General features: G+C 37.5%; 1 protein-coding gene across 2 annotated transcripts in view; it reads left to right on the top strand.

Annotated features, from left to right (window-relative positions):
* Nucleotides 1–26,676, top strand: part of BABAM2 (BRISC and BRCA1 A complex member 2) — a 340,273-nt gene that overhangs the window by 110,760 nt on the left and 202,837 nt on the right. For both annotated transcript variants that reach the window (XM_090280995.1, XM_090280994.1), the window contains exon 6: nucleotides 3,839–3,913. In XM_090280995.1, coding sequence (XP_090137121.1) covers nucleotides 3,839–3,913 — 75 coding nt within the window. The remainder of the gene's footprint in view (nucleotides 1–3,838; nucleotides 3,914–26,676) is intronic.

The following is a 26,676-nucleotide window of genomic DNA, read 5'->3' as shown; positions in this document are numbered from 1 at the left end:
TGTATCAACTCTTTTTACACTTGCCCTTCTTTTTGCCTGGGATGTTTTTCTGCCACATTTCACATGGTTTGCTTCCTCACATCTTTCCTCAATTGTTACATTGTCAGATTACTCTGTAAGGGAGCTAACTCCCTTCCATCTGACAGTTTTGAGCAAAGGAGGGTCATACTTTGACTAATGTGTTGCGAGTATCCCCCTGCCTGTGGTGATGGGAATAAGCTACCAGTGAACAAGGGCTGACGCAGTGAGGGGTGGTGGCAGTTACTGAGGGCAGAGATAATTGTGGCTCAGATCAGGTGGTTGTGCAGGTGTTGAGAAGTGATATGAACTAAAGGTGAGACCGAGGATATAAATTGAAGGTAGAGTCAACAGGATTTGCTGCCACTTTGAATCTGGGATGAGAGAAAGATTTCCGGAGTCAAGGATGATTCTGAGGTCTTTGGCCTGAGAGACTGAAAGAATGGAATTGCCTTTTACTGAAATGGATAAATATCCAAGGAAGAGCAAGTTTGATTTTGTTCATGGTAGTTGGAAAAATGAAACTTGAATTAGTAGGAGGTCTGGGAGGGAGATAGAACATTTAGGAATCATTAGCATAAAAATGGTATTTAAAGTCGTGAGCATGGAGGAGATGCATTGGGGAGTGTATGTGTAAAGGAAAGAGGTCTTGGGGTTAAGCCCTGGTGCACTCCAGTGGGGAAAGCAGAGGGAAGGCCAGGGAAGCAGAGAAGCAGAGAGTGGGGTCCTGGAAAGCAAGTAAAGAATGTTCCAGGGAAGGAGCGCGTAGCCATGTGGAGATGCAGCTGACAGAGCATTAGTCAGGTGAGGACTGAGAAATGACCTTGGATTTGGCAACGGGGAGGCCATTGAGGAGCTGTTTTGGTAGCATCGTGGGGAGGAAAAGCTAACTGGGGAGGGCTCAAGAGAGAATAAAAAAAAAAAAGAGGAAATGTGGACCTCACAGATAGCCTTATTCGTTATAGGAGATTATTCTGTGAAGGAGAACAGAGAAATGAGATGGGACCTGAAGAGGTATATGAGGTCAGACTTTTTAAAATGATGTGTGCTCGCTGACGGCGGTGAGTGGGAGAAGAGGAGAGAGAAGGAGAAGGGAAACGGTTGTTGGGAACAAGAACCCTTTTATGAGTGTTCCTTCCTCTGTAGCACTGTACACAGAACTAAAGGAAGAGTGTTTTTAAGTTTTTATTGAATTTACCAGGGTGACATTGGTTAATACAATTACATAGGCTTCAAGTACACAATTCTGTAACACATCATCTGCATACTGCGTTGTGTGCTCATCACCCCAAGTCAAGTCTCCCTCTGTCACCACTTACCCCCTTTACCCTTTTGTACCTGCCCCATCCCCCCCTTTCCCCCTGGTAGTCACCATACTAAGGTCTGTCTGTGAGGTTTTGTGTATGTGTGTGTTTGTTTATTATTTGCTTAGTCTCTCCATCTTTTTCACCCAGTCCTTCAATGCTCCTTCCTTCTGACCACTGTCAGTCTGTTCTCTGTATCTATGAGTCTACTCTGTTCTGCCTGTTTGTTTACTTTGGTCATTAGATAAGGATGACTTTTCTGTTCTCTTCCAGCACCCCCACCAAACTCCTACTGGACTAGGTGCCCCTCTTATAACCCCCCATTTAACTCTGTACTTCTTATATTCCTCCTATACTTACTCCTTTTAAAGTATGGTCTCTTGTATATACTTAAAAACAGACTCTTTTAGGTCCAAAGACTCACACTTAACAGGGTATGTTAGTTCTAGAGTTCCAGGAGCACACCTATTTAGTAATCTTGGCCTCTAACAGAAGGTAAGAATTTTAGCAGGATTTTTGAAAGACGTTCTCCTCCCACCCACCATGATGAATTGTTTGTACATGCTTAAGTGGTTCTTAACCGTCCTCCCAAGTGCTGGGTTTTGAGTGGCCTGTATGTATTGTTTCTTGTCGAGTCCAGCTGCTCAGCTCTGAGGGTAGTCCTGTTTCTCATTGTTGGCGTTCCTGGTGGCACCGTGCCTGATGTGACTGTCTGTGGCTTGCTTAGCTTTCATTCTGTTCCTTCAATTCTCTCATTCTGCCTTTTCTGTCCCAGTGATGAAAACGTACTCAGTCCTTAACCAGAGGTTGGTGTAAATTAAAAGATGTTGTAAGCAGTAAGACAAACAGCAAACAACTATGCAAATGGTGGTTATCATTGTGATCTTTGAGCTCAAGGTTTATACTTCTGTTGGCATTTTCAAGGTTTTAGGTCAGAGTTTTAAAATTAGGGCCAAGACCTTGAAGCCAGTTGCTAGGGTGTTTGTAGAACAGAATGGTGCATGTTGTGGAATCAACTGTAAGAAGCCTGCATGTGTGCTTATGTGTGTTTGCCCACTCATTCATAAAATGATGTGTAAATACGTACTATATGTTGAAAGATATGTTTTGGGGTGTTTGAGATACTTGTTTTTATAAGGGGGAAGGGAGTGGAGGTATTGGGAGCTCTTTAGTAGTCACACTATGAAAAGGATCAAGATCCATTCTTTAGAGTAGTTCTAGACTATCCCTGGAGTTTTTTGTCCAGACAACCTGTCATAGTGAAACCCAACATGTCAAAATCCCAAGCTGAGCTGCAGGCTTGCGGTGAGAGAGGCTAGAAGATCCAGGATCCCATGAGCTCAGCACCCACTTTTGTTGCCTTTGCAAGATTTCCCTTGGAACCCCTGGGTGTCTGCATAGTCCAAGTATGAAACCCCTCCTCTAAGTTATGACAAAGTGTTTTAAAAATATGATTCCTTAGCCTTTCCCATCATAAAAATTGAGAGAGAACTATTTTCTTTTACATGAGTTTTCTCTTTTAAAAAAAATAGAAGATATTATTTATAGCTTAAATGTTTTATTTTTTTAATTTTAATTTTATTTTTTTAATCCTTACCTGAGGATTTATTTATTGATTCCAGAGAGAGAGGGAGGGGATATAGGAAGAGAGAAAGAGAGAGAGAATTGATGTGAGAGAGAAACATTGATCAGTAGCCTTCTATATGTACCCTGACCAGGGATCAAACCTGCCACCTAGGTTTATGCCCTGACCGGAAATGGAACCTGTGACCTTTCTGTGTACTGGACGACTCTCCAGTCAACTGAGCCACATTGCCCAGGGCTTAGTTAAATGTTTTAAATTGCCAAGTCTCTGTACATTTTTCCTATGAAGCCTGCTTTACAGATAGAATTACTGAAAAATATTAGTTGATGATGCTGTTAACAGATTGTCAGGGAATTAAATCTTATTTGGGGTATCCACAGATGTACTGCTTTATATTGGTAGAGATTTCACCTTTGTGTGTACTTCTAGACGAACTTTAAAGGCTGGTGATAGGTGTCATGAACCTGTGGGTTATAAATAAGGGGAGGGGCAAAAGTAGGTTTATAGTTGTACGTATGCGAAACAGTTTATTCTTGTATTTTTACTTATTAATTACTGTATTATTTATTATTATTATTAACCTACTTTTGCCTGCCCCTGTGTTCATGAAGTGGCCTGAATGCTTTAGTAAAAAGAATCGAAGAGGTATTCTTTTTATACTTAAAAAAACAAAAGGTAATACTACTACATTATAATTTTATTGCATTTATAATACAGGTTTAAAAATTTTTGATTGTACTTTTTAGTAACTAATAATTTAATACTTTTTTTGACCCGCTCCTACTTTTTTATCCTTTTCTTGTTTCACGTTGCTTTACCCAAACTGAAGATGCCTACGTTTTGAACAGGCTGAACTTGGGGTCTTGGCTATAGTTGTCACATCACAATCTATTTCTGGTTTTAATCTTATTATACCTTTTTCTTTCTACAGACCGGTGAATTTTCAGCTCGTTTCCTTTTGAAGTTGCCGGTGGATTTCAGTAATATTCCCACATACCTTCTCAAGGTAAAAATATAAAATTGTCAAATAAGAATATAAATGAGCCTTTAAGTAATTATTTAACTCAGTATTTGTATGGTTGGTTTACCGGATGATGAATTCTAATAAAATAATAATTGCATGAAGATCCATTAAGTTTCTTTGTTAGCTAAAAGCCAAAATAGTAGCTCTAAAGTAATTTTGAAATGATTTTTTTATAAGATAAAATGAGTATAAGTAAATTAAACTTTGGAAAAAATACCTTTAGTTAATAACCTGTTTGGGATGAAAGGCTGTTAGAAATGGTCTAATACGCATTCTGTCTTTAAGTCAGATTACATAGTAATTATAGTTTGCTAAAGGACAGTTTATTTTCTTTATTTATGTTAGCACTTATTCTCAGGCACCTTCATAGTTGGCCTGTCCGGCAGAGACAGAGAATTGAGTTAGCCAGTGTACATGGCATTCTTTAAAATGTAATGCAGGCAGGGTGTGGCTTGGGAAGGGATCTGCAAATGCTTTGCAGGGAAAAGGTGGAATGCAAGTGACTAGGCTGTGGTGAGTGTGAAACAAGCTAAATGGACCAGGGAGCAAGTTCTGAACGGGAAGCCTATGTTCATCGTAGATGTGGACTTTGGCTCTGACTGCCCTCCCTTCTGTGTTTCAACCACGGTTATTTATCTTTAATCTCATGTAAGGAAAATGTCTAGCGTCCTAATCTGAACTCATTCAAAGGGTTAAAAGTATTTCTAACAGTCTAGAGAGAAGACGGAATTGTACAAGAAAACTTGTACAAGTCTTCCTGCATATTGTAGTAGTCAGTAAATAATATTAGATATTAATATTGATAATGATTGGAAGTGTGGTCTGGTGGAATATAAACTATAGACCATAGAAAAGATTAGGGAACACTTTAAATATATTTCCCTCAAGTCATTAGTAATGGGACTTTGTGGACATACTGAAATTAGGGAGCAGATAATAACTAGGCTGGAAGAGAAATTTTATTGCAAGACAGTAATGAGAGATAAAGCTGGAAAGAGGAGTTGGAAAGACCTTGAATGCTTGGAGAATGATTTCAGACTTCATTAAGCAGGTAGTCTTAACTTCTTTTTCCCTGGATTAACTTCCTATTTTATTTCCATGGTCTCATTCCTGCCCACGCTCAATCTCTCTGCAATATTACTTCCAGAGTAGTCTGCTTTAATCTCCTCTTAAAACAAATAATAGTTCCTCTTGAAACAAATAATCACTTCCAAAGCCTGCCTGTCCAGGCAGTGCTGTTTACATTGTTTCCCGACCTGTGCTGTTAACCTGAAACAAGCATCTCTCCTCCCTGTCCACCCCGTGCCATGATAATTCCCAGTGCTGGCACTTTCCTCCCGCTCTCCCTCCCAGTTCTGGAGTCCCTACTCTTCCATCTTTTCCTACAGAATTTTCTTAATTGACCCAAGAATAAAGTGAAGTCAAAGAAGTTCAAGTTACTTGCCCAAGACCATAAGCATTTATTTGGGCCTATTGACAGAATATCTAGTTTTGATTGTGGGCCCCTGGGACTAGAGAAGAGCTAAGAGATCAAGGTGGAGAAGAAGGGGAACAGGAAACCAAAGTGAACATTCTGAAAGAGGAAGTGTAACATACAACAATGGGAAAGCCAAGGCCTGAACTTGGAAGGTCCAATGGAAGAGAACTCTATAGGTAGGAGGTCTACAGGAGCCCAGAGTTGTATAAGCCAAAGGTTTTAAAATGTTAATGAAGAAGGGAATGCTCCAGTGCCATTGAATAAACAAGACTACACCCAAGAAAAGACATTTGATTTGGCCAGGGCTATAGGGGTATCGAGACTAGAGAGAACACTTCAGTATAATGGCCAAAATAGAGACCAGATTATTGTTTTTTAATGAAGATGTGAATGAATAGGAAATATGCTCAATGGATATTAGACAAAGTGAGTTGTGAAAATGGAATGGAAACTTGAACAGCTGAAATGATTAAATGTAATCATTAAGAAACAACTAAGGTGATAGCATATTGACTAAGGTAATCATAGAGAAGGCTTTTCAAGAAAGTTTTAATTCATGATATACTTGAATGTGTTAACTAATGGATGTTCTTGCTTTGAAAAGTTGAAAGGAAATGTTGCTGGGGAAAAACCCTTCAAGTGGTGCTATCATTCTTTCATATAGCTAGGGAGAAGAGGTAATGACGTTGAATTAAAAATGCATATGACTTTGTCATTAAAGATTAAATTTTAATAGATTTGCAGTTTGAAATTTCTCACTCTTTTCATCTTTCCTTAGAAATGGGAGGGTTTTGTGTTCTGTTTACCCAGAAGAAGAGAATTAGGCTAACTGATCTCCGTAGAATTTTTTTTTTTTTTTTTTGGATGAATTCTTGCATTACCCTTTATTATTTGGGAATGTTTGAAAGTTCACTTAGTTTTACACATTTGCTAGGAAGGAAACTGGTAATTTTCCCTAAATATTCTCTTTATTTAAAATCCAGCAAGTTTTTTAGGGTGCTATGTATTGATTATAGTTGTTTTTGAGCAAGCATAAGATAGCAGACATTAAAAAGCTCCCTGATCCTGATAAATGACTATAAATTCAAAGGCTGACTTCACGAAGATTTTTCTCTAAACCACAGATTACATGATGCTTCAACATTTGAGACCGTTTAGTTGAGGGAATTTTTTGGATCCAATAAAGTCACACTTAATAAGCAGCTTTTAGAAATAAAAGACTGCTTTAACTCACTCTTGTGAAATCTGGTTTTAAAGCAAAACAGTTGCCCGTTTCTTGAAGACCATAAAGAATTCACAGAGAACCCTCATCTTATCTTAAAGGAAATAGTTTCTGTCTAACGAAATAGGAGTGGGCATACTTTTATAAAAGTAGGAATGTGTACCTGGAAGAAAGTGCCGTAAAAGCACGATACTGTTTATTCCTGCAATATGCCTGACTTATCATGGCTAAATTTGAGCCAAAATTTGCATTTGAGACTTAATCACAAAGAAAGTAGTGAGACTGTCTAAAAACTTACTCTGCAGGGAACTTCCCTTTATTCTTTCATGAAGTAGGGGACCCATGACTCCCTCAGTTTATTGTTCTTGTCCTACCTCCTTTCTCTAGAGAGAGAAGCAGGACTTAGAGAAAAAAACACTCCGGATCAGAGGCCCCCAGACATCTTCCCTAAAGGGCAAGGGACTAAAATTTTAGGTTTGCAGGCCAGATGGTCTCTGTCACAACTATTCAGTTCTGCTGTCATAGCATGAAAGCAGCTACAGACAATATGTAAATGAACATCTGTGGCTGAGTGCCAATAAAACTTTATTTTAAAAAACAGGTATTTTAAAAAACATTGCCTGTGGGCAATTGTTTGCCCATCTCTTTTTTAGATTATGGAGGGGACCGTTTCTTCACAAATGCACCTGGTGGTTCAGTAAGATGAGTAAACAGATTTGGCTTAAGGAGTGTGAGTGGATGTTAATACTATGCTCTCTTAACTGGTATTTTACTAGCACCTTCAACTTGGGTGAGTTCTCCCTTCCTCTTTTCTTTCCTTCTTTTTCCTTTTCTTCCTTTTTATTTTTTAAATTCTGTCTTCTCTCTCATTTTAGAATAATCTATTGGTAACATATAATTTACTAAATTCTCTTCCAAGTCTTAGTTTCTTAGTTTCCCTAACTGTTAAAATGTTGCCAGGCTGACCCTGGCTGGTGTGGCTCAGTTGGTTGGAGCGTCATCCTGTAATGCAAAGGTTGTGGGTTTGATTCCTGGTCAGAGCACATGCCTGGGTTGTGGGTTCAATCCTGAGTCTGGGCGCATACAGGAGGCAACTGATCGATGTTTCTCTAATTGATGTTTCTGTCTTTCTCTTCTTTTCTCCCTTCCTCTCTCTCTGAAGAAGTATGAAAAAGTGTTCGTGGGTAAAGATTAAAAAAAAAGATGTTTTCAGGCTGAGTTAACACATTGGGTTGTTGAGAATATTAATAATAATGAATATGATGGTTCTTCTGGGCTTCAAGTAGATGCTGATGAGAAATGGTTTTGATTTTATTTAGTCATTTAATTTGTATTTCAGAGTATTGAATTTATTGTGAACTGGGAAGAAAGTTTGTTTTGATTGAAATTGAGATAGAGTAATATTTATACTACTCTTTTCCTCTCTTTTGATTTCCTCCATCTATAGTTCAAAACTCGAATTTTCATTTGCCCCAAATTTCCAGATATAATTTATGTTAATTCTGACAATAATATATATTTCTACTAAAACAAACAGTCACAGGTAGCTTCTGTGAGTTTTCTCCTGTTGCTTTTAGTTTATTTTGCTTTTATTTTTTATGGTGTGCTTGTGTTTTTGTTTTCTAAATTACAGATTTAGGCTCTAGCTGTATCTCACATGAATATCAGCTCACCTGCCTTGCTACCTTGTCCCCATATATAGTGATAGTCTTTTAAGTGCAGTCTGTTCTGCTATAGAGCATGCTTTAGTAACGTCAGTTAGTTCATGCGTGATCGGTAAATACTGGAAGCATGTCAGTATAGTGCAAAAGTTGCCATGGTTTATAGTTGATATCTCCTAGCACAGTGATATTTATTATTATTATTTTTTTATTCTCACCTGAGGGGATTTTTTCATTGCTTTGTAGAGAGAGAGGAAGGGAGAGAGAGAAATATTGATGCGAGAGAGAAGCATTGATTGGTTAGCTTCCATAGGTGCCCTTACTGGGAGTTGAACCCGCAACCTTTTGCTTCTGGGATGACACTCCAGCCAACTGAGCCCCACTGGCCAGGGTGTAGCACATTAATATTTTGACCACTAAGTAAGAGCAGCTAAATGCAGACGAACAAGCAAGCTGTAGAGGTCTGTCGTAATTGTGCTCTTTGTCCAGTCCTGCCATATCCTTCCACTGGGCTCAGTTTTGCCACATTTTGTATTTATTTATTGCAGGGTTTCCCCTATTTTTGTAGAAAACACACACACACACACACACACACACACACACACACATTGCAGGGTTTCCCCTATTTTTGTAGAAACACACACACACACACATTGCAGGGTTTCCCCTATTTTTGTAGAAACACACACACACACACACACACACACACACACACACACATTGCAGGGTTTCCCCTATTTTTGTAGAAACACACACACACACACACACACCACACACACACACACACAAGACAGTGAGCCTGAACTAGCACTGGCCTACACATCATTACATTTTGTCCAAAACCTGCTTCTTCATTGTAACTTGTAATGATGATGTAGCTCTACTCTTTCCCATAATTCAGCAGTTTCAGGTTTTCTTTTTGTTGTTGTTTTGTTTTGTTATTTTTACAATAGCTTGGTTACCTAACAGCAATTGGGGTCCTGCTGCCTGTTGCCACCCTCTACACAAAATTCCAGAGGCAGAGGTTTGGTTATAAAGGAAAGGAGTTTTTATTCAAAAGCTTCACAATTGTGGAATAACAGCTTTCTACATGTATTAATGACTTAAGCCTATCAATTAAGGCTAAACACCTGAGTTCTCCTAGCTTTCCCCTTGTTAGTTTTAATTACCTTATTTCTATAGGGTTGGTTTACAAACTTAACAACATAAGACACAAAAGCTACACAATTTTGGAAGAATGGCAGGCTTCTGCCTCAGCGCCTGTCCCCTCTAGAACACCCGAAGAAGAATAACCCTGCCATCCTCTTGCCGGGCCAGCCCTATCCTTGGCTGTGCCTGGAGTTCCTTCCCATCCAAAATACCATCCTCGCGAGGCATTGGTGGTATAGTGGTGAGCATAGCTGCCTTCCAAAATACCGTCCTCGAGGACGGAGCCAGCGAGAGCCCCAGAGCCTGCCTTTCAGTTTCAGATCTTCTTGCCCATAATTCCCTGTGTTCTAGAGGCATTCCGCTTCTCAGCTAATCCTGTCCTAGGCTATTTACCATTGCCTTGGGCAGCCTCCTCCTATGGCCCCTCCCTTCTCCTCCCTAGTGACCTGCTCACATCTCTCTGTGCCAGCTTATTGAGATATAATTCACATATTGAATACCAAGTAATTTACGCATATAAGATGTATGGTTCAATAGTTTTAGTGTCTGACAGAACTGCAACCATAGCAGTTTCAATCTTACCTTTGCCTTTTAAAAAGCCCTATGTTTACTATAGTAATTCTTTATTTACTAGGGATATGGCATGTTATTTTAAGTATATTAGTGTTTTTACTGTTATTTGGTTTTTGTTAATGCTGTGCTTACAGCGTTGTATAAGCAACTCTATACAGGTAAAGTCTGGCTTTCCCATGTTTTTTTCATTAGCCTCTTATTCTTAATGTATAATTTTCTAGAATGCATTTTTTAAAGGAATGTGTATATCATATTATAGCAGAAAGACTTGTCTTTTAAAACAACCAGGAATTCTTTTCTTTAATAATTTAGGCATCCTTAGCCCTTTACACTTTCAATGTATGTTACAAGTTTTAAAATCCTTCTCTATCCTCACACTTCTCTTCAGGAAATGTTCCAGATTGTCAGTATCTCTTCAACTGTGGTGCCCAGAAACAAGCACAAAACTTCAGGAAGGACTGATCAGATCAGTCGGTGTTCATTAGAATGCTGAACCTCATCATTAATTGGTGCTTATTGAGCTTGTATAGAAACCAAACTTCCTCGTCTGACTAATCCTGTTTTATGCAGCTGGTCTTTTAAGACAGTATAGACTAATCCCTTCATATTGTCTTTTTAAATTTTCCCCCTTTTCCAGCCTGTTTATGGGAGAGGCATTGACACCTACAATCGAGCAGGGGGCGTATGCATTGGAACCAAGTCGTCCTGGGGCAGGGGTAATAGGGATTGTGGGATGTGATCATTGTAGGTGACCATTTAAAAAAAATCTGGAGCAACTTTTCTCTGCGGTAACATAATAAGGGTACCAACTGGCACCTAACAGGTAGTGTCTGTTTATCCCTGTCATTTGTTATCATTAAACCATTTTCGCCAATCAGTCCTACAACTCCAAAGTAGAATGTGGTTAGGGGCATAAGATAACTACATAACAATAGTAGTGCAAGTCAGAATTTTAAGTAGAAGTACAAAGTCCTTCGGTGGGTTGAGAGATAACTTTTAGTTGGGAAAAATCTTTATGAAAGGGAGGTGACATCTAGGATGGGCTCCGAAAAATGGTCAGTATTGATAGAAGCTAGAGAGAGTGAGTGAGCAAGATTTGAGGTGGTGATATAGCAGCTTTGGAGAACAGTGGGACAGTCTGGTTTGGCTAAGTCATTGAGCATGTGTACAAAGTAGCGAGAGATTAAAAAGAGCATTTAAAAGGTACTGAATACAATGATATAGGTAGAGCCTTAATGATTATTTTGATTGATTGTTTTGAATAATGCTAATGATTGGAACTGTATTTAAGAAGTGAAATCTGCCAGGAAATAATATATAAAATGATTGGGGAGGAGGAGGAGGGTAATTAGGTTGATAGAGTTCAAGGGGTGTAAGACTGACCAATGTTTCAGACTTGTTGAAGTTTTCACACATGTAGCTGTGGTGCTTGCTCTCCTTGCCTAGTGATCAACCTGGGAAACTGAGGGTGAGGAAAGGGTGCAGTACAGACCTAGTCAGGGGTAGCCAAAGTGTATCTATTTTGGTTCAACGGTTTGATAGAATAGTCATATGTCTGTTGACTGTAATGAAGCAAATATTGGATTTGCATTATGATGTTTTAAATTTTTCTTTTTCTAATAACTTCTTTTTAATGTATTTTATGTGACCATTAATCTGTGAAGGATTAGGGAAAAATGAAGCAAACCAAACAGTAGGTGCTCCTTCAGTGTAGATAGTTTGAGAAGCATTGCTCTAGCCCACACCTGGCCTTCTGTGGCCCCTGGCTGCCATTGCTTCGCCTGTCTTGGAGCACAGCAATCTTAAGTATCCTAGGGTTTTTTTTTAGATATGTTCTCCTTGCTGAGCTGGGTTTTGTAGTCACTGTTACCCAATGCCCCGCTCCCCCCTTTTTTCTTTATAAATGCATCCTTAGGATTTGGAGTAGGAGAAGGAACCTGCAGCTCTTGATTAGACTAGCATTTAATATAGAACTGAAAGAAAGGGAAATTTTCTTTTAAAATAATTTTTAACATCATACTTATATGTTAATATAGTTTCATGGTAAAATAATGTCACAATATATTCACTGTTTTTCTACCATTTTTCCGAAGACCCATTTTCTTTCTTGAATCCATTTCGTGCGGCTTTGTTTTTACATTTTGACCACACTGTTGGAATAGGCGACATCCAGAAATGAGGTTGGTCTCATTTTACTGTCCCAAGGTTGCTTATACAAGAGTTTGGCTCTCTTGAAGCAGGGTGAGATGACGATTTAGTTTTTCAAACTCTGCTAATTCTAGACGATAGTCTATAATGCCCTGAATGTCTATTTAGTATGTGGGTATTCTTGAAAATACTCTTTAGCATAAAATCCTGGAATACTGGTGGTGATGGTATCCTTAATCTCTATTCCATAGGCCAGCACTTCACAGAGTGTGGTGTTGGAACTCCTAGTATCCCCAAGACCTATTCAGAGAGAAAATAAGAACTGTTTTCAAAATAAGGTTAAAAATTTATTTATTTCATGAATGTATAGTGGAGTTTTCCACTGGCTACATGGTGTGTTAGCATGTCATCATTACTCTGATGGCCGAATACTGTGTGTGCTGTGTGTTCTTATATTTATAAAATTTCTCAGTTTTTACCAAAGAATATTCAAGAGGAAATAGATAAGTTGAATAGTCTTATGTCTACCATGGTTAAATAGTTAAAGACCTTTCTATAAAGAAAACTCCAGGCACAGATGACTTCACTCTTAAGTTTTGCCAGTCATTTAAGGAAGAAATAATACACAAATTCTACACATATTCTTTGAAAAATTGAAAAGGAGGGAATTCTTTTTTATGATTCTATGAGGATAGCATTACTTGACAACAAAAAACAGACAAAGATGTTATAGATGTAAAATTCAAAACAAAATTTTAACAGATTTAATACAATAATATATTAAAAAGATGATTATATCTGAGTGGGGTTTATTCTAGGCTTATAAGGTAGGATGAAAATTTAAAAAATCAACAGTGTAACTCACCATATTAACAAACTAATAAAGGAAGACCATACAATCATTTTAATAGACACGGAAAAATATTTGACAAAACTGAACATCTATTCCTGATTAAAAATTCTCATCATTCTAGGAGTAGAAAGGAACTTCTTTAGCCTGATAAAGTGCATCTATGAAAGTGCTATACATAATACTGTACTTAATGATGAAAGACCAAATGCTTTCTCTTAAGGTTAAGAGCAAGGCAAACATATTTACTCTCATCAAATCTGTTCACTACTGGAGGTTCTAGCCAGTGCAATAAGGCAAGAAAAAGGGATAAAAGATACTCAGAGTAGAAAGAAAGAAGCAAAGCAATCTTTATTCATTAATGATACGATTGTTTTTGTAGAATAGCCTAAGGAATCTATAAGAAAGCTTCTAGAACTAATCAGTGAAGTTTATAATGTTGCAGGATACAAGATCAATATATAAAATAAATAAATATGTCCTCAGATAAGGACTAACAGTTTTGTAGTTTTGGGTACGTTTGCTGAATACTCAAGTACTGAAGCCCAAAGTGCTTGTCCCTTTGTGTTTCTGTTATGACTCACAGCCACCTTTTTATTCAAAGAGTATGTAATTTTATGTCACAGCTAGCATTTAGAGAAGGATTTTGGTCAGAATCTTGCCATTGATAGAGGGCAGTGCTAAATATGTTTATATTTAGTCCTTATAAGGTGGCACAGTGGGAATCTGTTGTTTCTGTCTGCCTAGCATTTCTCTTCCCCTTCTTCCTGTATTCCATGTATCCCACGTCCACCTTCCTTTCCCCGTGCCATCCTGTGATTCTAGTAGGATGCCCATTACAGTTCCTCTTCTGCCTGGACACATTAGTTCAAGGGCTGAATACATCATCCAAGCTGGCCCAGGAGTATTTCCTAGAACTTTTGCAAATTGAAGTAGGAAGAGAAAAAATTTTTCTTTGCTATGATGTTTATAAGTTGGCATAAACTGAGGCCAGCACTACAGGTCGCCGTGTTCCTCACCATGTGGTAAAAGCCTCTGGATCAGCACTGCCCAGTAGAAACACAATGCAAGTCACAAATGTGAGTCATGTATATAATTTCTAGTAGACATGTTAAAACAGCAAGAAGAAACAGGTGAAATCAGTTTCTTTCACTGCCCCACTGATTTTCACAGCCAGAAGTTATAGGGACTTATATTTCTGGCACTGGAACCCTGGGCTTGGTGGTCTGGACTGGGGCTGGGATCACTCACTCCTGAGGTATTTCTCCCTTTTCTTATCCACCACGTGTGCATGTGGGGTGGGCCCACACACTCCCCTCTCTGTGCCATTCTGTGTCTCTGCACCTCTCTGCCTCTCCACGCCTCTCATGCCTCTGCCCCTCCTACCTGTCTGGATGAATGTGGCTTCTTTAGATCCTTGGTTGTCAGACTTCCACACAGCTCAATTTTCTGATAGTTCTAGGTGATATTTGGTTTGTAGTCTAGTTGTATTTTTTGCTATAGCTGTGAGTGGAGGTGAGGCATGTTTACCTGTGCCTTCCATCTTGACCAGAAGTCCCCCGAGGCTATTTTCTGTTTTTTAGAATCATCCATTTGAATGTTCAGTTGGTAGTTGACCCATTTTAACAAATTGTCATAAACCCATATGTTGAGAATTAACATAAATAAAGCTGAGGTTTTATGATAGGACACCCAGGCAACCCATAAATGGAATAAAAAATTTGTTCTTGATGACACATAGCTAAAAGTTCAACTTCTTTTATTTACTTCATTAGCGCATTATCCAGGACCGTTTCCTTGAACAGTCTAGAAGTGAAGTGATGTACTGGGAGCAGTCCAGATAGGAGGGAAGGACTGATATTTATGAGTTTTAAGCTCCTTATGGAAGATTTAGTCTAATTCAGCTTTGTATTTCCCTGTATTTGAGCATAGTGCCCTGAACATAATACTCAGAAAGGACTTGCTTTTAAAGAAAAAGAATATGTACACGTATATAGGATATATAAAGTGATTTAATGATAATGTAGATGAGTTCTTATATTACTTAAATGAACTCTATTTTTCTACTGTTTTTTTTTAAAAGAAACACTACCATCCACAATTATAGCAATTAAAATCTTAAATCTAAAGAGAACATAAAAGGAAAAATAATTCTAGAACTTATTCTATTTTTATTCAATACATATATTTTACTTGGTATGATGAGACTAGTCTAATAAAGAACACAAACAGACTCATGATTATGTAATAGCCTGTAATTATTTTTATGGCTATTGCATACCAGTCTTCTTATGCAATATTTACAATGTATGTGTGTAGCAAGGGCACAGAATACAAGTTCTAACAATCTTAACTGTAAATCAGAATCAGGTCACGCAATGTAACATTTGTGAACTTGCTTGACTGATGCAGACAACATTTATTAAGAATAAATAAAATACTTAAGTTTACAACTTTGTGGTAGATTTGATGTTTTAAGTTCTAAAATTTAAGTGTCCCCCCACCTAATAATTAATTCTCCTATGACATTTTGATATTGGTTTAATTCTGAAGATGGGGAAAAACTCATATATTACATTTTGAGAAAATACCAAAATGTCTTAAATATTGTATGAATGTGATGAGAACTTCAACAGATTATGGGTACAAAAGATTATGATTCAGCCTGAAAACATAACCTATGGAAAATCATCAACTGTGCAGAATGGGAGCTCTTCCAGACAACAGAGCTAAGAAAACTTGCCAATAAAAGATAGACTGCGAGAAGAAAAAGAATCCCGTTGACTCTCAACATATGGTCCCGACACTGACATATCGTATAGTTTTTAGTGAATAACAACCCCTAAATTGGGTTGAATCCCCCTCCCCCCATAAGAAGAATGCGTGAATTTAAATAATTTTACTGTGATTTTTTTTCACTTTTATTTCAGAGGATGTTTTTAATGGAGTATGTATGTGTCTATATATGAGAGCAATGGAGAGCTACAGGTTAATTATATTTTCACCTCTCATGATAATAGACTCCTAGGAAACTGAAAATAAAGACAGATATCCATGTACATTTATGTATTAGAAAATTTACATCATCATGTTACCCTTATTATTGGTTCTCTCAGTTACATACTTCCTGTATTTATTCTCTTCCTCTCTCTTCTTTCCAGGGATCCTTCTTTATCCCTTTCTTTAGTTCAGACTTTCAGCTACTACTTAAAAAGAAAGGGGCCCCTAGCGATTATGTGGTTTAATTTCTTGGTATTAGATTGTGCATGGTATGTGATTGTTTTCTCATGTGTTCACTTTCACTGTCATTCAGTAAATGTCGAATAGCTACTATGTGCCAACCACTGTACTGGTTTACAGGCTGAATCCTGTATGTTGTATTTCCAGCATACATGGATTTGAAATACAATGGGTCAAAGAGTTACAGCAAGTTAAGTCATAGGCCAAGTCTACTTTTAATGTTTCCTTCCTCAGAGTGGAACTGATTTCAGATAGGCATTACCTCTAGAGAACTCTTAGTTTCTCCTACATTCCATTAAGATTGCCCACCCCAGGAGTTGTGGTGCTAATTTAGTGTGGGATTGGCCCAAGGGGAAGATTAAGTGCCAACTGCAAAGCTGTGTATAAATGCAAACACAAAAATGCCGGTCGGTATTCCAGGTCTGCTGCTTGCTTAGTTGTGTGACTTGGTTTCTTCATCTAAAAAAAATAAATAAATAAGGATATAACTACCTACTTGTGAGTGTGGTTGTGAGGATTAATTGAATTAATACAGTTAACTGGTTAGTTCAGAATACTATATTAATGTTTTCTGTTATCATTCCTATTACTGCGATTGTTATAAAAATTCTTAAAATGCCAGGACAAATGTTTACTAATTACCATGATTTACACAACATGTCCAGGCCTAAATGTTACATGTGTCAAGTGACGACACTGAAACAAACCGGTGTGGAGCTCGATGTCCTCAGAAGCAGGGGAACATTCTTCCAGAGGGATATTGAGCCAGAGCGAGTTTTATAGAAAGTTCGAAGAGGCAACATGGGAACAGGGCATGATGGGTTAGGAAGTCGGAATTTCCTTATAAGGCCAGCAGGTCTTATTTTTAGAGAGTAAGGTAAGGCAGCTAAAGCTGAGTTGGAGGGTTGTGATTGGTGGATGTTAGGTTTCCTTGACAAATGTTGCCCGTAAGTGCAGGCTGACTTGGGTTTAGATTTGTGACGTGGGCCGGGCCACTGGGGTGGCCTCCATTTTGTGGGGCCTGATAGATGAATTAATTATATCACATGGGATTAATTTTAAAGAGTTAGACCTAGTTCAAGGGACAATTTCAGGTAGCTTTCTTAAACCTAACTATATTCAAAATACTTTTTCTTTATTGCTTTAAGAAAGTCTTGTAATTAGCACAAAGTATTCTAGTGTTTTTCTCTCTTGCTTGGGGTGCTATGTGAACTTTCCCCTTTGTTAGCTAACCTAACAAGTTTTTTTCTTTTTTAATCTATTTAAATGTTCCGTGCATGTCTCTTTTTCTCTGGTGGGATGTCACTTTGCCACCTGCAGTAACATACCTTGCTTTTCTTCAGAAATCATCAGGGCAATAGTGTTTATTTTGATCAGTTAAGAAGAAAACTAAAGCATTAGATCAATAGGAAGCGTCATCCTGACTGACCTATCCCCAGTTCCAGGAAAAAGAATCTCTTACTCTTGCAGTTTCTGCAGTATCGTTCTTATCAATCTTAAATTGTCAACAACTTGGCTTTGCACTGAGGAAGATATTTTCTTAAAGGGGTTATGCATTCCTCTCTTTATAAGGACATTTAAAACTATCAGAACAAAACAGTGTTTTATGTGTAAAGTTCACTGAACTTTACTCTCAAGTTAAGTTACACTCAAGATTTGTCCACTTTAGTTTTTGTAAGTTATACCTTTAAAAAGGGGGTGTTAAATCACAATTCACCTCTGGGCAGGAGCTGAAGCTTGTCAGATCACCTGTTCTAACTAAAACCACACACCTGCCACTCACTATGTAACCTTGGCAAATTACTCAAGCCCCCTAAGCCTCAGTTTCCTTAAGTACAGAATGAAAATAGTAATATCTATCGCAAATGTCATCTTGTTAGAGAGTTCTCTCTTGACTCCATGTGCCCTATCTGCAGAGTAACCACTTCCTCCCTCCAAAAGTAACCACTACTACCCTAACTTTGAGAAGGGAACCCCTAAGACTCTTCTTGATAGTTTCATCATCCGAGTGTATATCCTTCACTTAGAGGTGAGCCTTCCTTATTGTTTTAAATGAGATATGTCTTTTAAGTCTCTTTTCATCTACAGAGTCGTCCTTTATTCTTCTCTTTTCCTTACAATTGTTGGTTGCTGTTGAAGAACCAGTCATTTACTTACAGAGTTTCCCATCGTGTAGATTTTGCCGATTGCAGACGGGAAGTACCGTTTCTGCAGATTGGCTGCTGAATCGATCTGGGTTTAAGAGCTTTGGCAAGACTGCAGGTGGTGGTGTGTTCTTTTATCAAGAGGCATACAAATGTCTGGTTGACACTTTTTGTGATATTATAAAATAATATATGATATATGTATATTTTTTCTTCCAGAAGATTATATCAATTTACACCTCTAATTTTTATAATTGGTGCTTTAAGGCATGGTTACACTTGGGAGCAATCCGCTGGGACTTCTGGAGTTGGGGCTGTGGACAGTTGTGACAGTGTAGACACGAGTATATCTGTGACAGATTGCCATTCAGGATTTTTCAACCCCAGTACCACTGACATTTTTTGGCCAGGTAATTTTTCTTGAGGGGCAGTTCTGTGCATTGTAGGATATTTAATAGCATCCCTGGCCTCTACCCTCTAGATACCAGTAGAACTCTTGCCTGCCCCCCAATTGTGACAACCAAAAATATCTCTGAAAATTACCAGATGTCCCCTGGAGGGCAACATGTCTCCAAATGGAAAACCATTGAATTTTCACCCATTTTTGTTTCTATCATGCAGGTCTGTTTGTTAAATTTAATTTTTAGTCTCTCTGCATACCAGTTTACATACTGATTAAATCCCTGAGAAGTAGTTAAGAAGTATTTTCTCCTATCTATTATAGTAGTTTGAGGAGAAAAACAGTCTGGATTCAGTTCCTGTGGTAAAACTATCGATGTTCTTGCCTTATTCCTTTAACAATAAAGAAAATTTGTGAAAAACTCAAACATATTGAAAAGTTGTTTATGAAATACAGAAATGTACAACTCTAACTTTCTCTCTCTCTCTCTCTCTCTCTCTTTTTTTTTTAACAACTCTCAACCTAACATGTTCTTTAAGCATGGTGCTGTAGTCTTGCTGGGTTCTGTCCCTGCTTTCCCTGTGGGAAGCTGACAGCCAGTGATGGTCATCTTCCCTTTGTCTTCCCAGAGTGAATCTGAGGACCTCAGTTTTACTCCAGCAGTGGTGGCCCTTTGCTGCTTCTTTATCTGACCATGGTTTCCCTTAAGAGTATAATACTACCCCTCCCCCCAAATAAAAAATGAATTCAAAGAGCATAATCTCGGAATTTTATTTCACCTCAATAATTGCATACATGTTATTTCCATTGGAGTTGAAACCAGTGAAGTTGGTAGAGGCCAGATCTTGACTGTTGTAGGGAGCAGACTGCATTTTGTCCGTGTTACTTTTCAAATCTATTTGCAGTTGTATGTGAAGAAATAGGAAACACACTTTGCTGCAGTTCTACTTTTGTGACAGAAGCCATGACAACAAAGTCCTTTTTTGATCCTGATTTACTTTCTAGGACTCTGGAGCTCCTACCTAAGATTTACTATTGCAGATGCATTTTCTAATGAATAGCCAGTTACTCGCTTTGGGACGCGCTTGAAGTAGGTGCAATGCTGTCCCTCCATTAGGGTCTTCCCACATGGTCAGACCCACTTGACCTTCACATTCTTCCTTGCACTTACTTTAAGAAAACTTGTAGTCTGCTGTGCTTTGAAGTCTCCCTTTTTCTTGGTTTATTTATGTAGGAACTCAAATTCAGAGTTTTTATTGTTCAGATTAACGTATCGGAGGACAATATGAGTTCTTTCTAATCTCTCTTCTCATATCCGGATGCCACTGGTATTTCTCTTTCTTCAGCAGATACAGAGTGCCCTGATTCTGAGAGAGGGGGCTAGGACCGATGCTTAGAGAGCACAATCCAGAGTTAGCCCTTTGTCAAATTGTGTGTGTGTTTATTAATGAAACTGAATTTTTATTTCCTTTAACTCCTCCGAAGAAACAGCGCCATTCTACATTGGTGCCTCTTGAGTAGACTGATTTCCCCGTCTGTGGACTTAGGCGTTCTCTTTCATACTTACTGTCCCCTGTGGCCTGAGGAGGGCCGAAGGAAGGTGTGCAGTGCTTAGCTGAGGGAATGGTCACCCAGTCAGACAGAGGCCGTTGGAAGGTACCTGTTCCTTGCCCAGAGACTCCATTTTCAAGATCTTGCTTGAGATATAAATTTTCCTTGAGAATCGTAAAGTTTATACTTTTAGTGTACATTTAACTAAATATATATTTGAGACCATGCTTATGCCAAGATTTTTGGGGGATGGGAGATTTTTTGGGGAAAAAGGAAGGCAGTTTTTGAAGGCATTCCCCAGGATAGGCCTAAGGTAGTCATAGATTTTCCCAGTTCATGGACCTCTTGGGACTACAGCTGCATTGAACCCTGAGGACTTTCTATACTATTGTACTACCTGAAGAAGCCAGCTGTTTGCCTTTGCCTGCTCCCATTTTAATACAAAGTACACCAGGTAAAGCTAATACAAGTTCTAACAAGCAAACCTTTTTCTGGATCACAATGGAAACTTTTGAATGTAGGAGATTACGCTGGGACACACAATTGTCTAGATTGGGCCACACCTCTGTTTAAAAGCTGAGAGGGCTGTTCTTCTTCCCTCCTTTTCTTTCTTTCTTTCCTTTCCTTTTCTCTTTCCTTTCCTTTCCTTTTCTCTTTCCTTTCCTTTTGTTTTCTCTCTTCTCTTCTCCTCTCTTTTCTTTTTAAATGAAGATTATCTTGGTCTTTAGGCTCCTGACAAGTTTCTGACGGAGCTGTACGGCCTTGGAGCCCCACCCCTGTAGTAAACAGTGGCTCCCCATTCCCTTCTAGGCAAGGGAAATTTATACTTAGTTAAAAAAGGATGAAGTAAGGTTAAATTTGAAAGAGCATTACAAAGTCTTATATAACATTTCAAGTTATAACTACTAAAACAAAGACTGTGTGTATGTGTGAGGGCACAGGTGTCATCACCTGCTTTTGTTTATCACAGAAGACTTCATGGTTATAGCTTTTAACTAATTTTTCAAGTGCAGTGTGCAGCATTTGCTCCTTGTACTTCAGAAGCCATTGCAGTAGGCAGCCAACTCAAATTGAGTGTTCTTTAGCGTTTATGTTTCCTATAACTCTAATAGAATCATTATTTTTATCTTTAAGAATATTTATTTTTATTTCGAGTTATTTCTTCAAACTTTCAGATGCAAAGTTTGAGTGAAATCTTCAGAAATACAAAGGATTTATGAATGGTTCATGGAGTCACAAATAAAAAAAGCTGCTTTGAATGCAGTAGAATTGTCATTTTCACTTTATTTTAATAAGACTTTACTTCCATATTGTCTCATGTATTTTTTCTCATTTATTGTATACATTATAGATTTTGTATTGTATAAATAATATATTGTAGATTTTCAGATTTGATTAAAATTTTTTGAGGTAGAAAATTTTATCCCTGTCTTTGTAAAATTTTAGATTAAAAATATTTGTGATAATAACTCTTGTTTCAGTAACTTAACATACAATTTGAGATTGTTTAAATTTTAATGACCATGGAAACATTTTTAATAGAGAATTTTATCATCTCAATTTTTTTCTTACTTTGTGTGAAGGTATTTTTGTACCATGAGTGCTTCAAAGACAGACTAAGTGCCTTATTTATCTTTGTATCATCAATTCCTGATTTAGGTGACCAGCAGAGTTTATCAGATCAGCACATTCTTTCATTACTTGGAAATTGACTGTGGGAGTAAATGACTTAGAAAACCTACAAATATTCTCTCAACTGCTATGGTCTTTCATTTTAGGTTTTGGAGACAACACTAAAATTACCCAGAGCTTTGCCTACTTACTGACAATAGAATTAAATATAATTAATGGGGGTGGAGAGACTGGCTAGTTATAAAATTACACAAATGTTTGTAACAACAAAGTACAACCTTCTGTACTGAGTATCTTACAGCTTATGAAAGTAAAGTTTTTCCTCTTTAAGGACTAACTTTAAGAGAAGACTACTGCTCTTTTTTCTTACATGTTTAATGAATTTAAAATATTTTTATAGGGTGTGTGAGATGCTATTAAAATTGTAGTAACTTCAGGCTTTTATTCCATAGTGTAATTATCCTTGATTACAGATTTCAGAAGAGGTAGTGTATGAAAGAGCTGTTTATCTCACAAAAAATTTCCCATAAGATTCTAGAACTTACATTCTAAATAAAGACTGTTCTTTTCAGAGGTAATTTAAACCTAAATAAATGTTATTTCAGAGAATGATTAAGATTTTTATTAAGGACACTTTCTTTGGTTTTGACACAAATATTCCTCACCATGTTTTGTTGTGAACACCCAGAATGTCTGGGATTATATTGCTTCAATTCCTTTCCTACCCTCTCTCCTACTCCCTCAACTTCACCCCAAAGAAGATGCTCAGGAAATGCAGCAAAGGCACCATACCATGTTATCAGACTTTCTTTCTTTAGTTCTCTAGAGTGCCAATATCTTGGGAAGGTAGGACAGTGTTAACTGTAGTTTTCATGAAATCCATTATTATGTCACAAAAATCAGGTACTACCAGAGAGGCATGAAGAATGAACACTAGGTTTCTGGCTTGAGTAACTAGGTGGATGTCCATGCTGTTCGCCTAGATGGAGAGCACAGGGACTGGAGGGGGGTACAAGTTTGGGGTGTGGTGAGCGGGTTGAGGCCACTGATCAAGAATTCCAGTTTGGACATGTTAATTTAGAGCAGCCTACTAGACATCTAAGTGGAGCTGTTCAATAGATAGGATATGTAAGGCTAGAGTTTAGAAGAGAGGTTGAAGTGGAAATATAAACTTGGAAGTGTTTGACATGCAGACATTACTTATATCCATTGGAATGCTGGAGGTCACCTGGGGAGAACATAGAGAAGAGCCCTAAGTGCTGAGGGCTATTTAGCATGGCAACAAAAACCATTTCTCAAAAAGGTATTAAGCATGCCAGAGTAGTCACAAAACAGAAATTGCTTCATGGTGGATAATCGGGTGGTAAATTGGGGGAGAAGGGTAGAGAATACACCAACATTTCTTTTGTATTTAATGTGTTTCTTTATCCTTATGGTGGGTAGATTGGTATCAATTATGTCAGTGTCTGAGTGTATATCAGTGTTATTTAAGGAAAAAAAAACTTGCACATATCTTTAGAATTTGATGACTCCAATGTTTATTTTCTTTTTGTTGTAGTGCAAGTAAGGCAGGAATTGGAAAGAGGTAAAATAAAAGCTTTTTGGTCCCTGAATTAGAAAATGTAGCTTACTAAAGAAAAGTTTAATGTTTAATTATAGCATTGTAGTATTATTTCATTTATGTAAAATTTATTCTACATAGTAAATATGTACATTATTTTATTGTTTTTTTAAAAGATTGTATTTATTTAAAAATTATTTATTTGTTTGTTTTGTTTATTTATTTATTTTTAGAGAGAGGAGAAAGGAGAAAGAGAGGGAGAGAAACATCACTGTGTGGTTGCCTCTCACTCGCACCCCCACCTGGGGACCTGACGTGCAACCTAGTAATGTGCCCTGACTGGGAATCGAACTAGCGACACTTGGCTAGCAGGCTGACGCTCAATCCACTGAGCCACAGCAGCCAGGTTATTTATTTATTTTTAGAGAGAGGGGAAGGGAGTAAGAAAGAGAGGGAGAGAAACATCAATGTGTGGTTGTCCCTCGCACACCCCAGCTAAAGACCTGGCTTACAACCCAGGCATGTGCCTGAACTGGGAATTGAACCAGTGACTCTTTGGTTCCCAGGCTGGTGCTCAATCCACTGAGCCACACCAGCCAGGGTCATTTTTTTATTGTATATGTTTTCAAAAAGAAATTTTGAGCTCTAGGTACTTTGTCAGGTACCCTTCCTTCATAATTCTGTTCTTGAGAAATTCAGAGTTTAATTGCATTATTTGGATTTACAGTTCTTACCAAGAAATGTAATCCTTTGTAAATGTAAGCACTACCTTTAATATGAACTAAGGGTGGTTTATTTCTTTTACTGATTGAAACTGTTATAGACATTAGAAAGTTAACTATTCACTCTTTTTCCTCAAATGAACTCTGTTTGAAGAAGACAGAATTATCCTAATGTTTTATTGATGGTGGCATAAACAATAAAAGTTAATTTATATTGTTTTGCAAATTTTAAGGATATTTCACAAACATAAAAACATTACTATCTTACCTAAAAATCAATCATGAATGTGGGCTCATCGATAACTTTATGCTAAAGATACCTTTCTACATTTTTAGTGTACATTTATTTTGCATAGTGAATTCTTAAAAAGAAACTACAGAAGCTCATTATTTAAGAAATTCTTAAGCCAATTCATCTATAAAATGAGTAACTTTTTCTAAGTTCAAAATTTTAGATTAGATTTTTCAAAGTTGTTAACTTGGGGTACCCTTTATCGTATTTGCCCTTAATTAATGTTGTGACTCTGGGGAAGTTAAGAAACCTTTTTGAGTTTCAGCCTTCTTATCTCTAATTCCAGAATTAGACTAGATAATCTCTGAGATTCAGCCTTAAAATTATGTGATACTAATTTTAAAATAACTGTACTACAGTGTTTAAAAATAATTATTAACGACTTGAGTATGCTTAAATAAAAGCAGTAGTAGAATACTGGGGGAAAAAGGTAGGCTCGATCCCAATAGCATAGCTTTGTCTGTTGGGCAGATTTACTTGGAGGAGGCAGAGGAACTCATAGACCACCTGGTTCAACTTCAGGGGAAAAGAAATCTCCAGAAATAATGGGAGAATGGTTCTGCTTAGAAGATGAGCTCTCTGTCAGGTGATGGCTTTCTTTTTTCCTTTTTTCCAAAATTGTGCCAGGATAGTGCAGAGCTCTAGCTGATGCGAGTGTGTAGGTTCGGTGTCAGTAGTGCTGCAAGAAAAGGATGGTTTGATGGCTTTAAAAAAAATTGTGGTAAAATACACATAACATAAAATTTACCTTTTAATTATTTTGAAGTATACAATTCAGTGGTTTAAATACATTCACATTGTTGTGTTGTGCAGCTATCAGCACCATTCATCTTCATAACTCTTTTCATCTTGTAAAACTGAAACTTTATACCATTAAACAACTTCCCATTCTCCCCTCCTCCCAGCCCATGGGAACCATCATTATACTTTCTGTCTGTATGGTTTTAACTACATAAGTACCTTATGTAATTGGAATCATATAATATTTGTCTTTTTTGTGATTAGTTGATTTCACTTAGTAAGTCCTCAAGGTTTGCCCATGCTGCAGAGTATTGCAGAATTTTCTTTTTAAAGGCTGAATAATACTCCATTGTATATATGTAACATTTTGCGCATCATTCATCTGTCAGTGGACACTTGGGTTGCGTCTGTGTTTTAGCTGTTGTGAATAATGCTGCTGTGAACATAGGTGTACAAATACCTTGTCAAGACCCTGCTTTTAATTCCTTTGGGCACATATCCAGAAGCTGGATCATATGGTCTCTATTTTTAATTTTCTGAGAAACTGTTACACTATTTTCTCAGCAGCTTTATGATTTTTTATTTCCACCAACAGTACACAAGTGTTCTGATTTCTCCATATCCTCGCCAATATATGTTGTTTTGTGATTTTTTTTTTTTTTTTTTTGATACTAGGCATCCAAATAGGTGTAATGTGCTCATTGTTTTGATTTGCATTTTTCTAGTGATTAGTGATGTTGAGCATCTTTTCATGTGCGTATTGGCCATTTGTGTATCTTCTCTGGAGAAATGTCTATTCAAGTGTTTGCTCATTTTTTAATTGGGTTGTTTATTTTTGTTGTTGTTGAGTTTTAGGAGTTCTCTATATATTCTGGACGTTATCAGATTTATGATTTGTAAATATTTTCTTCCATTCTGTGGGTTGCCTTCTTACTCAGTTGGTACTACCTTTTGATGCACAAAATTGAAAAATTTGCATGAAGTCTAGTTTATTTTTTCTTTTGTTAACTGTGCCTTTGGTATCATATTGAAAAAATCATTGCCAAATCTAATGCTGTGAAGTTTTCGTCCTGTGCCTTCTGTAAGAGTTCTGTTGTTTTAGCTCTTAAATCTTTTGTCCATTGAGTTACTTTTTATAAATGGTATTAGGTAAAGGTCCACGTTCATTGTTCTGCATGTCCAGGTTTCCCAGCAGGTTTATGGTGGTGGTTGGTGATTAATAGTGAGCAAAACAAGCAGGTTATGAGAAACAAATCTGTGCCCTTGAGTTTCCAGTGCCCTGTAGAATACATTGTTTAGAGCATATTTCAAATAGAAATAAGATTGCTTTTTAAAGCCACATAAAAATGTCTTGGCATTCTCACTTTAAGTAATCCTCTATA

The sequence above is a fragment of the Furipterus horrens genome, unplaced genomic scaffold (genome assembly GCF_987537825.1).
Source record: "Furipterus horrens unplaced genomic scaffold, mFurHor1.1.pri manual_scaffold_6, whole genome shotgun sequence".
NCBI classification, from domain to species: domain Eukaryota; kingdom Metazoa; phylum Chordata; class Mammalia; order Chiroptera; family Furipteridae; genus Furipterus; species Furipterus horrens.
Note: the sequence above shows the minus strand (reverse complement) of the source record. Positions and strands in the feature narration are given on the sequence as shown.